Source organism: Oreochromis aureus, linkage group 17 (assembly GCF_013358895.1).
Source record: "Oreochromis aureus strain Israel breed Guangdong linkage group 17, ZZ_aureus, whole genome shotgun sequence".
NCBI lineage: Eukaryota > Metazoa > Chordata > Actinopteri > Cichliformes > Cichlidae > Oreochromis > Oreochromis aureus.
Window position 1 is genome coordinate 5,509,427 of NC_052958.1, and position 14,624 is coordinate 5,524,050.

Here is a 14,624-nt window from a genome sequence, read left to right on the forward strand (position 1 = left end):
ACGTTCATGTAGATGTGTTGGTTGGAGGTGGATTGATACATGTCACAGAAACACAGCAGTTACAGCCAAAAATTGGTGCTTTTAGCCTCAAATACGTGTCTATTGATATGTGTATGTGCGTACCACACCTGTCATCTCTCCTCCATTAATTTCTCCACGGCTTTAGCCGCTTGCTGCTGGCAACTGTAGTTGACACAGCAGAAAGGATTGCAAGTTTGGGAAGCCATTGCATCCACTTCATTTACCACCATCTCATCTTCTGCCTGTAAATGGACTATTTGGTTCACAGGAAGTGCTTTAATTGCATGTTTTATCTATGTCAGTATGTATGTATGTGTGTGTGACTACCACTGATAAATAGTATCTAGCGTAATATTTCTCTCAGACTCCATTTGAGGCCTCAGCTCTTTTAACTAATAATCATCTGTGACTCACATGTATACATAATTCAGGTTCTCGTGTTCACGATTGTCTGCCCAGCTTTGCAGGTTATTGAAGATTGGCTGAGTCTGCAGCTCGTGCCTTTCAAGGTAGAAGACTTAAAATCAAACATGTGCAGCTCTTTAGATGAGAATAAGGGCGATGATGGACTCAATTAGAATCATCTCCCCACAGTCAGATCCAGGTCAAAACAATGACTATACACATAGCTAGTACAATTTACTTGACAGTGGCCTTGGCTGTCTGTTCAACCATTATGTTATCCCATTCTCTTTTTAAAGAAAGAGCCTTAGCACGGCTCTATTGACAAGCTGCTTTCCCCTCAGTATCAATAGCCATTAACCACTTTAAGCCTTGCCAAGCGTAGGAGATGGAGAGCTAATTGCCTTTTTTGTAGTATACAGTATACTGTAATGGTGAATCAATGTCTTTGTTAGTATTGTGGGATAAATGGATATTCATGCCTGAACAACCACATGCACCCACACATAGTGCTAGCGACATTAACAGCATATCTACCTACACATACACACCAAAAAAACCCTGCAAGTTACAAGTACGAATTTTGACCCTATTTTTCTTCCTGTCATCTGATTGGTCAATGTCATGTCAATCACAAATGTAACAATCCAATCAGAGAACAGATGGGTTTGCCTGTCGGAGGGGCACTTTTTTGAACTGCAGGTCCTTGAAGGGTAATACAGTTTGAAGCTGGAGGATCTCTATATAAATATCCGATAGCAGCTAGGTCCCCTTACTTTCAGCGGCTGTTGAAAGGATAAAGTTGTGGTATGTCAGTGGTTAGAAATACCATTATTACTTTAGGATTAGTTTAACACAAAGTCAGGGCTGACCCGGGACCATTGCTGTGAGTCACAGTGCGCAGTATAAAAGTTCAAAAAAAGCGCCCCTCCGACAGCCAAACCCATCTGTTCTCTGATTGGATTGTTACATTTGTGATTGACATGACATTGACCAATCAGATGAAAGGAAGAAAAATAGGGTCAAAATTCGTACTTGTAACTTGCAGGGTTTTTTTTTTTTGGCTAAATCCACACACAAATCTTTTTTACGCACACACAAATTCTTTTTACGCATACAAATCCTGATTTACAAGTACAAAATATTTATGACCACATTTTGAGCCCATAGACATCCTATAATCAAATGGTTTCTAAACCATTTTACTCTACCCAAAAACTAAGGGCCTAACCTCTGTGCACTGCCCTGTGTGAAGAGGTTAAGTAGTGTGGAGAAAATTAGCTTTGCCAAAGTAAATGAACTAAAATGTAAAATTTTATATATTTAGTTTATCATTTGCTGATTCCTTTTTAAACGGACTGTAACAAATACACTTTGATCGATATGCATTTTTCTTTTATATACTTAAAGCATGAATGCTGCATTTCATGAATTCCAGCAAAGACTCGCTCCTTCACAGTAATGCTGGTGGCCTCTCAGTGTGGAGTGTTACCACCTGTGTAGAGTGGAGTGAGTGCAGTATTCCCCCCTGACAGCGAGATGTATGCAATTAAACAGTATTAGAGTCATTAGCTCAACACAAGTGATAGCCAGCAGATGGTTACCATGCAGAAATATGCTCTTAATGAAGCTCCTCAGTCACTATGGGTGTGTGCTTGTGTGGCCGAGCACGCATGAGCGCACTTATGTGTATGTAGCGTGTATGGTCTATTGGCTATAACGCTCAAAGCAGCACTTGATTAGACGGCGGTTGGTCCTCCTCTAGCATAACCATTAGTGCCCATGGTTGTTTATAAAAATGCTGTAGCACATGGTTAATTTCATTCATGCTACTTCCTCATCTCTGTGGAGGTCAAAATGTGTGACAAAGATGTTTTCTACGAGTCTCTAGCCATTGTAGGGATTTTGAATTGTTTTAGAGCTTTAAAAACAAGCTTTATATCATGAACATCACTGAAAACTGACAAACCTTTTTTGTTAACATCAGTAGGTCCTTGATAAGAATTTGCATTTATTGCACATTTTCTTAGCTGGATCTTGTTAGTACCAGGCTGGAAAACCTTTTGCCTGCAGAACTACTTTATTCATTGCACAGATTAAACAAGGTGCGGGAAACATTCCTTGGTCCATATTAACATGTGTCCATGTGCCAATAAAATATCCCCCCATTATTGAACCCCCACCAGCATGAACCGATTACAAACGGCCGGATGGATCCGTGCTTTTAGCTGTTTTTACACTAAATTCTGAGCCTACCCTCCAAATGTCACAGCAGAAGTCAAGAATTGGTAGATCAGGTAACATTTTTCCAATCTTCTGTTGAGCCTGTGCAAATTGTAGCCTTAGTTTGATCTTCTTAACCAATAGGAGTGGAGTCCAGCGTGGTCTTTTGATACACGTTGTGTTTGTAGATGCTCTTCTTCATACTTTTGATGCAACAAGTGATTATTTTGAGTTACTTTTGATTTTGCCTTTGGCATCAATAATGCAGACCTTCTCACTGGATATTTTCTCTTTTGTCAGCTCATTCTCTGTAGACTATAGAGGTGGTTGTGTGGGGAAATCCCAGTATATCCACAGCTTTTGAAACACTCAGACCAGCCTGTCTGGTATCAACAACCATTCCACATTCAGAACCACTTAAATCGCATTTCTTCCCCACTCTGAAGTTCAACAGGTTGCTTGATCAATGTCTATTTGCCTAAATGCATGCATGAGTTGCTGCCATGTGATTGGCTGATTGGTGTCAACCAGCAGTTAAACCTGCTGATTATTACCCAATAATGTGACTGGTACATGTATATGAGTATCAAACAACCACATGACTTCATGTTTATGTACAATGGACGTTTCAAGTTTCCACAACTGGTCCTTACTGCTTACTTTGGAGCATGGATCCGTTCTAGACACAGAGTCATTCCACACCTACACACTTTAAAACCAACACAGCCCAGTGAACTTTTCCTCTTTATTGTTTAAGCAGACTCCTGGTGTCCGAGTCTGCATATACAGTATATCACTCAACATAGTGAAGGTCCAACATCCAAGTGAAGTGGAAAATAATCAAAACATATTTTTGAGTAATGGAGGGCTTTAAAATAAAGTTGGCCATTTACAAACCTGTCATTATCAATAATAGCATATTGGCCCAGATATAGAACGACTCATGCTTATCATGAATTTTCTCTCTCATAACTGAAGCATGAAATACGATAATATGTAAAGCCCACGCTTGTTTAGCTTGTCTGTCAGTTACATCCTCACTCTCTCCTGTCAGGCTCTTGGAAGTGGTTAATATTTTATTTTTTATTTTTTTTACTGACAGCATCTTCAAGACTTTTTTTTTTTTTTTTTAAAGCTCTTCATCCTTGACAGATTTTCTCCCCGCTTCATTTCTGCTGTAAAGATGTTGAGTCCTTTTCAGCCGTCATAAATTTACTTCCTCTGTGACAATAAACCTTGTTACTTCAGCCTTTGGGAATTTCTCCAGGTTAAACTGGGGTAATAACAATAGGTAGCCTCGCAACACCGAGGCCACCAGTAAGTCATAATTGATTGCAGATTGTGCTTTTGCTGAATAATGTCCAGGAAAAATCTTGGCTACAACAAGAAGTAGCCAAGATAGTGTTGCAGGTCCCCAGGGAGTTTCTCTTTTTGTAAAAGAGCCTGGGACTTTGAGGTACAGTAGGGGAGGTGCGTGGTGTCCCCCACGGACAGGGGCCAAAACTACTGAGCTTATAGGTACGTTTACAGTCCAGCTCCAGTGAATTGGCTGTGGTATTAAATAAAATTAAATAAATGTTGTTTTTTTTATTTGCTCTTCTTTTTTGTTACATCTATTAGTCACAAGCTTGTTATTAGTCACATACAGTCAGCTTAACTTATTAGACAGATATTGAGCAGGACATCTCCAAGTCAAAACAATTCATTTTTCATTTATTTTATATGATTTGTCCTAAGAAGGCATAACAGTCTGCTGGCTGTGAGCAAATTTCGTGGATTTCAAACTTGTGTGTGTGAACGTGAACTCGGGAGAGAGCATGAGCGATGAAAGGAGAGAGCTGATAGTGATGCTCTATTGAATACAGATGAGAGAGAGGCAAGCTGAATTCTGATCAGGCTTTCTTCCACTCTTCCTTCCGCTCGCTCTCTCTTTCTCTGTCTCCCGCTCCATCCCTCTGAGTGAAAATACTTCAGAGGACTGCGTCTTTCTGAACCAAGGGGGAAGTCAGTAGGTCAACCTTTTAAAGTCAACGTCCAGGCCCTCTTCTCAAAGGAGCAGCTATTACAGTGAGGTCCACCCCCTCCCCATCCCTGTAGAATTAACAGGCGTGTGGATTTTGATGTTAGAGATATGGAGCAGTACTTTAGAGGAAATCTGATCCTGAACTGAAAATCCTGTTTCATGTTTGACAACACTAGAGGCCGAATTTGTTAACATTTTTATCAGCGCTCGCTCGGTACCTGTGAAAATTTGTATTATTTTTTTTTTACTTTTGAGATACTCCGGCAAGGTTTTAACGTATTCCAAGGGCCTCAGGTTCATCAAAGTCAGTCAATAAAGTAATCAGCAGCTAGTCTCCTGGAAAAATACATTTCTACATCAGCTGAATGTCAAAACTGATATTCAGCTGACTTCACCTATAACTTATTCAGAAGACCGGGGTGAAGCGAAAGCCTGATCTCTGAAAATATCTAGCCAGGATGGCAGCTTGGAGCTTAATTAGTTGAAGAAAACGTGTGCTTTTTTTCCTTCTCCCCCCCCACCCCCCTCCCTCGGCCCAGAATACAAATGCTTTTTGGTGAAAAGTCACCGGGGTCGTCTCACCGCCTCATTAAAACCGAGCGAGGATGGGAAAAAAAATTAATGGAGCCAAACACCTTCAATTTAATACGTAGGAGGGTAAACTAATACAAAGTGCCGTGCTGTAGTAAATATTCCCACTTAAAGTTTTGTATAGTTTGACTTTCTAAGCAGTCGTAGAAAGATCAGCGTAAAGATGCAGGAGCATATCGACGCCTTCGCAGGGCAATGGTTAAAACCACGATTGCGACGCGATTAGGTTTCGATATTTGAAAGCGTCTTCGAATCCTTTTTGTAACAGGGTCACATCCTCTCGGATAGCAGCGAACTGCTTAGGACTCAGATGAGTGTAGACACCACAGTCCCAACGTGATTTGTCCTTCGATGTGATTATCAGCAGCGTGATTGGTTGTAAACCCTGTTGTCACGGCAATGATTTCAGCCTTGATGATGAAAGCTCGTGGGACACTGATCCGTAGCATGCAGACACACACACACACACACACACACACACACAATCACTCTGTCTCACTGCTAACCAGTCTCATTCCCCTTTGAGAGAGAGGCATTAGTCGGTGAGATTGAACTCTTGCATGTGTGTGTGCGAGTGTGTGTCGCTGTTGTCTGTCTTCTTACTTACCCAGTAATGTACAAAACAGGAATCTGGGGAAAGGCTCAAGCTCCACTGAATTGTACTTGACATTTTATTCTTTCTTTCCTGATTTTTTTTTTTTCTCTTTCCCCCTCACACCATACCCTGGACCCCTTTTTTCTGTTTCCGTCTCACAGCTGTTATTAAACCACTTTGACTGAGTTAATAACATCTGTGTCACAGTCAAACACACACACAAGCAAGTGTAACTGTGCCTGTCTGCTACAGTACCTTGTGCAAACCAGAACCGCAAGTGTGCATCTTGGTATTATCCGTCTAAATACACTAATTATTATAGCAGGTTTGGTGTACCTGTACACTTTTTTTTAAAAAGCTGGTAAAATGAAAATGAAAAGCAGAATAGAAAGACTTAATATAAAGATTTGAGTGAAAGATGATCATGTAAACATTGTGTTAATTAAAAGCTAAACAAGGAAACAATCAGTAAGTGAACTTAGCAGACCTCTCATTTTGAAATTTATGTAAGTAAATGAGTTTTATGTTAAAAACCAAAGTCATTTCCAATAAAAATAAATGGGTTCTCAGAATTTTCTCTACCCTCATTTACAGTCTTTACATAAAATATCACAGCTCAGATTAGCAAATTTTTAAAACGTCTTAAAGACAATCGTAGCTGACGCTTTCCTGAGGTCACTTGGAGGTCATTTCAGAGTCGTGGCACGATGACAACATAGGTGTGACGCGCCCTGCCCACTTTGAAATCAGGATTAGGAAAGGATCTTGTATGTATTCAACATATTGACCACATATGCAGATGTAAGATTGTTTAAGGCTTTAAATGCAAACACTTTCACATTTTGGGTATTCTGTAATTCATGGGGAGCCAGTGCAGGACTGCTAACACTGAAAGTAATGTAATCTCTCTTTTTTTGTCAGTAATCTGGCTGCAGCATTCTGGACTGAAATGTTCATGATGCACACACAGGGCAAGTCTCTTTAGCAATGCTGCCGGAATATGTGCGGTGTATGGTTTGGCTTTGTCTCACTAAGATGAGCTTCCCTGTCTATGTTGCACCAGAGGATGTGTTTATCATCAAGCATTAATGATGCCTTCATAGATGTGCAAGTCACATCCATGTGCAGAGATCCATACTTCCACGGATGCTGGATTTTGAGTGTTTTTGATGGTCTCTCTCCTTTTTAGCCACTCCCTGATTCCTGAGTCCATGCACCCCAAAGATTTTGAGAGTACAGCTTTGTACTTCCCAGCTTTACTGTGCATTTTTTATGTGGTTATGTTTATCACATCTGATCAGTGGCCTTTGCACATCATTGTGTTTCCTATGTCCTTTGGATCCGATTAAGGGGAACAAACTGAGCAGACACCATACACGAGGCATCTATGTATAAGTTACCTGGTGGAGAGGGAATCTCATATGCTTAAGGCCACTACAGGACCCCGGACTCAAGTCCACATCAGGTCATTTTGTGTATGATTCCTCTCCCTCCCTGCTTTCCTGTCTGCTCTGTATTCAACTTTCAAGAAAAGGCTGAAAATGCCAAAAAAATATATGAATATATATATAAAAGGCAGACAACAAGCCAAGGCATTTAATTAAAACATTGCACCCAGCTTCTGACATTAGCCAGATCTACACAAATTAAAAGCTCGTAATCCTGGCAGACCTTTTATCAAACGCAGTGAGTACCAGGTCGAGGGAAGTGGTGCAGCTGTATTGGCTCTACTTGTTTTTCCTTTGCCAAAGGAAGAGCTCGTCTAGAGTTCTTTGCTGGGTCTTGCTTGAGTTCCAGAGAAGAAGTACAACTAGGTCACCTTTTCACCTGCTAGATGAAAAGGTGACCCAGAGAGCAGCTAAACTGGAGCAAGCACATTTACAACTGACTGAGAGTTGGCCAGAGAACAAAGCAGACCGCGTTCACGTTTGAGCTGGCCAACGGGATGAATATTTGGCTATCAGCAGATGGCCAAATCCAGTTCTGGTTGGTGAGGGCATTTGTGTATGTGCGTGAGAGAGAGTGTGATTTTTGACTTTTTTGGTAAAGTGCAATTGCTGCTTTGCCCTGGTGGATAAGCTGGCTACATGTTTACACTATGCCACCTTACAAGGTCATTTATTACCATCTGTTGTTCGTCTCCCTGCCTGTTTGTTGTTTAAAAGCCAGAAGAGCCACCTTTTTGATTTATTTCAGTCCTTTGACTGATGGATATTGTTCAACTTTTAAAAAAAATATCCTAAAACATTTTATCATTATTATTATTATTTAGGTCCTATAAGATAACAGTGAGGTCCTGCCATCTCTGGAGAAGGCATAAATCCAAACTGGGATACAGAAAGTTTTATTTTCTGAATATAATTACAAGATGATGGATTTTAAAGTTCTGTCCTTAAGTGAAGCAAAGAGCCCAGACTCTTTTCTCTCTTATTCCCTCTCATTGATTGCCTAACCATGTACCAGCTTTGTCTTACATTACTGTGAGACAGAAGTAGTGCTTCCACTCTCATTTATAATAAGTACAGCACCTCGACCCCCCAAATTGGTTCTTTGTCAGGTACAGAGGAATCAATGTACGAGCGTGATTCTGACCTGAAACCATGCTGCTGAGCTTGAAAAATCCCTAGTTTTGTGTGGATATAATAGCCAACAGTATAAAAATTCATCAGCTGCTGCCCACAGATTGTGATTTCCCTTTTTCTTTCCTCATGTCCTCCTCTAGCCTCTTTTAATATTGATCAGCCACACATTTATCTTTGCCTTTCCTCTTGCATCAATATTTTCCTTTGGCCCTACACACACTCTCCAGTGTTTGAGTTTTACTTTTTAAATCTTTGTTTCTCTCTGAAGCTGATTAGATGTCGCTCTTGCCGTCACGTATCTTGTGGTTTTGCGTCTAAATAATGTCTTTCTTTCTTTCACCAGGGCCTGATGATCCTCTTACAGAACCTTCCCACAATGCACTGGGGCAACGAGGAAGTGAGCGTACTGCTGGCTGAAGCCTACAGGTTGAAGTTTGCCTTCGCTGATGCGCCCAACCACTACAAGAGATGATAAGCAAGGGGCAGGGGTGGGGGGCTCCCTGTGTTCCTCCTTTACTCCCCCCAAAGTGGTCTACTGAACTCAAAGGCCTCTATTCCCACACAGGAAGGAGCTCCCCTTTTTCTTAACCTCCTTTTCCCTTATTGGCCGGTGGGCCTTTCAGCTACTAAGAGATTTTTGAATCAACCAATGACTGCGAGGATGTGCGGTGTAGCATTCTAACATGTTGATGTGGAGCCTTTTTTTTTTCTTTTTTTTAAAATGATTATTGTGTTCTCTGATTAGCTCTGAAGCAGTGCAGAGTCCTGTTCTTTATCACTGCAAGTTGACACCTGGGAGATCAACCTAAGGCCCGATGCAAAACCAGGAGCTGTTGCTCAGCACCGCCTGCGGTTACGTCTGGCTCCGAAAAATGCCTCTTTCTGCTAATTATTTCCATAACCATGGTAATACATAGTTGATTTTTTTTTTGTTCCCTGAGGCAAAATGTGATCTTTTTCCTTTTCAGTTTGCAAAGACAAAGAAAGATGTCAAAGGGCATTGCACTAGATACTTTACTTGCCCCTCCCCCACAGATCGTTTTTCTTCGTGACCCTTCCAAGACTTTTGCAGAAAGTCACTTTGTCAGTCAGTGAGAGGAGGCATGTATCCTTCCATTAAGCCAATCACACACCAGCTTTAAAGCCTCATCGTCCAGTCCCATCACTGCAGCTTCTCGTTGTTTGAATGTAACGCAAACAGTGGCAGGAGGCTGCAGAACAGGAGTCACATACACAGGTCAACATCAGAGAACATAAGAAGCCATTAGGAGGGAGAACGCTACCTATTCCCACTTGTTAGGGTTCTTTTCTCTTTCTTTTTTTTTCTCCTCAGACCTGCCCACATGTGAAGGGCCACGTCTTATTATCAACTTCTCCTTCTTTGTGAATGTAAGACTACCTCAGAACACGCATTGTTATTACACGGTTATACACATAATGAGGCGTTAGCAGACATAAAGAAAGAATCACTTAGAGACACATTGGCCTGGGTTGGTGACAGGCCAGATCTGAAGTTGAAGCTAAATTTGTTATTCCGAAAGAGCACAATCGACACTGTTTGGGCACCTTTTGTTTTCAAATTTGCCGCCCAGAATATATAAAATATGGATTGGACTGTTTAGAGATCACCAGCAAGGTGGGGTCTGAGCTTAAAAGATGTATTTCCATATAAACACATGAAACTGGAAGGGTTTATTTGGAGGCTCCAACTTAATGGAAGTCTTGCAATTTTAAAATGCAATTACACACGCTTGATCCATTTCGGCTCTCGTAATTTATTCATGTAGAAGCTCTGCACGCGGATCATCGGGATTATCCTAAAAACGTACCGATACATAAATAAGTAAATAAATAATTACAAAGCTGTTTCTTTGCTTATGACCATCCATCCCATTGGCTCTATAATGCTGTTTGTAAGTACCCTGTAATCAGGCGTCGGCACCTTTCACGGTGCTTACTGAACTCTGTGAATATAACAGGAAGTTGACAAGCTTAGCAGGTGACAACGATTCATCACGCCCTTTAATTAAAAAGCGTTTGCATAAATAAGTTATACAACCTGCTTCTTGTTTTTGCACACACAACCCTCCGCCTTACATTAGTCGTTCACACGTTGCTCTGTTCTTATAGAGCACATGGGATGTCTTACGCAAAGTCAGTAGCACCATATTGGTGTGATGTTAGGTGGCGGTGGTGGAGGGGTAATCAGACATTCATGACATAACACAAAGCTGTTAACATTTGGATCCTCCTGTCGCAACTCCGCCAGGATCCATTATTGTCACCCGAGCCGAAAAAGGCGGCAGGCGTAGGTGTGTGAAGGGAAGATGGAAGGAGAGAGGGGAAGGGAGGGTGTTGTGTTTCTTTGGAAGTTCAGTCCCTTTTTTCAGTGAGAGCTGTCAGTCTTTGATCACATGTTGAGGGTTTGGGGCTTCTTCTTTTTTTTTTTTTTACCCAATCTGCACCAGTTTCACAAGCCCCTCATCTCCCATGCTCTCTGACAAGGAAAAACTGCACTTAATTTAAAAGTCTAAAAAGTCCCCTCCCTTCTTTTGTATGAGATATATTCTTTCAATCAGCATTTTAAATATTTGTCTTTTTCATTTAGGTTTTATTTTTTTAAATGCCTACACATGTTTACGTTTACATGCCTGTAAAGTTGTGCCTGACTCTGGAGACACGAGACAAACACCCTGATTGTGTTTTTTGACCACAGATGATTTTTTTTGTTTCGTTTGGTTGGTTTTTTTTTTTAGGTTTTAAATTTGTGCAAGCAATATGAAGTCATTTTTAATTAGTAATAAAATCAAAGGAAATATTATTTTGGCTACAGAAACCACCAGCATGAGCTGTTGAATTACACTCTGGGCTTTTATGCCATAATAAAATAACCAATAACCCATCCCTAAACCCTCCCCATCCCTTATGAGGCTTGTCAAGCTTTGCATTCCTGCACATGTTAAAAGAACATGCAGGGCTGTGGCTGTAGTGCTACTCAGCATTAAAACAGTTTGGAGTCCGCAGCAGCTTTATGAAATGTGGGTGAATTGCCACTCCAGGATCGCCAGTCAGTCAAACAGACCAAAATCATTCCAACCGTGTGTTATGAACTTGTAATCTTTTGGCTTTTGAAATGGTTGCTTCAAAGACAGGTGCCAAGTCTGCATCCACCTGCAGTTAGTTGCCATGTTCAAACCAACTTGGTCTGTCAAAAGCATGATAAAAATGCCAATAAGAATCAGTCTGCTACCACTTTATGACCAGAATCCAACCAGTTGCCAACCAACTGAGACAAGTCCCCTATTGCAACGATGCACATTTCGGACGAGTTGCACTCATCAGAGCAGACCGACTCTTAATTGAGTCGGTCTGCTCACTACCAAATGTTTTACGGTGTTTTTTTAGCATAGTTAGTGGAGATGATATTTGCTTATGTGATCTGTCCGTTGTTATTTAAGTTAGAAAACTGAAGCCACTTCTGAGTTTGAGTGTTACATTTTTTAATCATGAATGCAAAGCTTGACAGGCACAGCAGCAGTCAATAAGGTTGGGCAGGGGTGAGCGAGCAGTCAATATTTGTCCCATTTATTACCCATAACCCGACTTCTCACAACATTAAACTGCCTTATTGCACACATTCATATGGATATGAACACTGTAGGGGGTAAAAGCAATGCCAGTGGTGAACACCGATGCTCCAAGATAAAGACAAATGTGGGGGGTCGACAGCCGCTGTAGTGTCTATCAATATATTTGTGTGTGTGTGTCAAAGGCAGAGAGTAGGTTTGAGCCCCCCTCCGTTTCTGCTGTTATGCTATATGCAGTGTTTTCCCTTTAATAAGAGTCAGCTGCCTACACACACTTCTGCGAAGAGAGGTGAAATTAACAAACAAACACAGGAGCACATTCTGTTGCATTCTGAAGTTTGACTCTCAACACACACACACACATATCTCCATGGAGATGAACGCCTCAGTGGCATCAGGTTGAAACCCCTTTTTTCTATTAGCCCACACACACACACACACACACACACACGGCAAATTTCAAACGCTCTTTGGAGCGTCTTCAGGAGTGCATCCTTAAGTAACATTTCCAGCTGCTTTCATTTCTCTTAGAGTAAAATCTGTCTATGAAAACCAAACTGAAGGAAAAAAGAAAAATCCTCCCTCATGTGTTTTGTCTCCAAAAAAAAGAATCAAATAATACTAGAGCATGTGGGTGACAGGAGTAGCAGGTGTTGAATTTAAAAAATAAATGTGTACAGAGAAGATTTTGAAACAAAAATCTGTAAATAGAAAGTGTAAATAAATCCTATATATATGACATCACGCTGTACGTATGTGCCTGTTTTTTCCTCGAGCTGCGCACGTGAGCAGAGAAATCGACTTGCTTTTTCTGAATATCGCAAATCCGACCGCGGTCAATTAAACTTGACGGGTTTTCCGTATTCCAGAGCGCCGTGCCTCCGCTGCCTCCTTGTAGCAACACGTCTGGGATGTGTGTGTAATCTGTCTCCCGGCGAGTCCGGAATGAAGCTCTTTGCTGTGATGAAAACACAGAAATGATGCAGATGCTTTAAATCAAAGCTGCCGCTGCTGTTTGTTATATGTGTGTAATGAGCATGCTAGTACATTAGCCAGTGCTGCGAGAAGGCCGTGGCTAACAGCTGTGCTAATGTGCAGCATGTAATCGTATTGGTTGCCTACACACACACACATCTAACAGGTACACACATACACTGCTTGTGTGGAGGAAACTGCAGCAGCAGCTCAGTTAATGAGACTTTTTCCCATCCCTGTGTGTGTATCAAGAGAAGGAAAGCAGCAGACACACAAAGACACGCAAAACAACAGCCAGACTGCTTTCAGTTGCAAACAGGAGAGCATACCTGTGCGAGTGTGTGTGTGTGTGTGTGTGTGTGTGTGTGGGGAGCAGCCCACAGTAGAAGCTCCCTCTTGCTCTCGTTAGGTTGACTGATGTTCACACAGGCAGCCAATTATGGAGTGCCGGTCACCGAGGACTTCAGTCACTTCATGGGAAATTAAAAATACATTAAAACCAACAATGGTCGCAGGAAGGCGCCCGGTCGTGCGCTCGCGCACACATTAGGGCAATAAGAGAGTGAACGGTGGGAGGAGGTGTGCCAGCAAAGAGCCAGCTGGAGCTCTCTCTGTAGCTAAAGAGATGTAGTGCAATTATTAGCATAATCAACTTTTCCTTGAGCTTTCCTTCTCACATTGTGGCTGTTTGCTTTTTCTTTTTTCTTTATTCGTACAGTATGCCACTATTATTATATCAGCATTTTCCTGTTTTACCTCCCAAATCCCGTTTAACTCCCTCCACCCAATTTATAGTCCTGTAAAGCAGTATTTACCCGCATGAGTCCTTTTCATCAGGGGCTCACGCTGGCAAATGTTCCAGCACTCTGGGATCACTAAGGCAGAAATGTCAAGACTCCGATGTGTTATTTTTTATTTTTTTTATAGGATTTTGACGTCGTCTCTAAAAATCTATTTCCTGATTCAATTTTTTTGAAGAGTGGATCCGAGCAGCAACGGTATTACAGTCACACTATAGCATAAAGACGCAGATTGAGGATGACTCCGGAGAGGATTGTAGATGCACTGTGGAGGCACAAGGCAGCTGTGATGTAAATCAGCTTCAGTCTAAAGGGAGGGAACCAAATATGTCAGGCAGTTCACTAACTAACCTAGAAACAATAAAAAACAACCATAAAAACAGCCATAAGAAAGTCATCAACAGTCTACTGTAAGTCGGTTATGTGTTTATTGCTAGTGTATAAGATTATCAACATTTTTTCTTCTTCAGTCACAGATGCTGCAAGCTTTAAGTAGAAATGATCTCTCCAGTGAGAAGCAAAAGTATTCACTCACAGAGCGGGGTCAGCACATGCTGAGGAACGTGGTAGGCAGAGGTCATCAACTTTCTGCAGTCAATCAGTACAGACCTCCAAACTTCACATGGTCCTTGGATCAGCTCAAGAACTGCGCATAGAGAGGTTCATGGAATAGTTTTCCATGCCCGAGCAGCTGCATCCAGGCTTTACATCACCAAGTGCACTGCAGAGTGTTGGATGCAGTGGTGTAAAGCACACCACAGGACTATGGAGCAGTGGAGACGTGATGAATCACACTTCTCTATCTGGCAATCTGACGGACGAGTC

The 14,624-nt window shown here is 41.6% G+C and overlaps 1 protein-coding gene across 3 annotated transcripts in view; it reads left to right on the forward strand.

Moving 5' to 3' along the window:
* Positions 1–12,769, forward strand: part of tbc1d22a (TBC1 domain family, member 22a) — a 157,359-nt gene extending 144,590 nt beyond the window's left edge. For all 3 annotated transcript variants that reach the window (XM_039601206.1, XM_031758505.2, XM_031758503.2), the window contains one exon: positions 8,781–12,769. In XM_039601206.1, coding sequence (XP_039457140.1) covers positions 8,781–8,909 — 129 coding nt within the window. In that variant the 3' untranslated portion in view covers positions 8,910–12,769. The remainder of the gene's footprint in view (positions 1–8,780) is intronic.
* Positions 12,770–14,624: the final 1,855 nt, after the last annotated feature.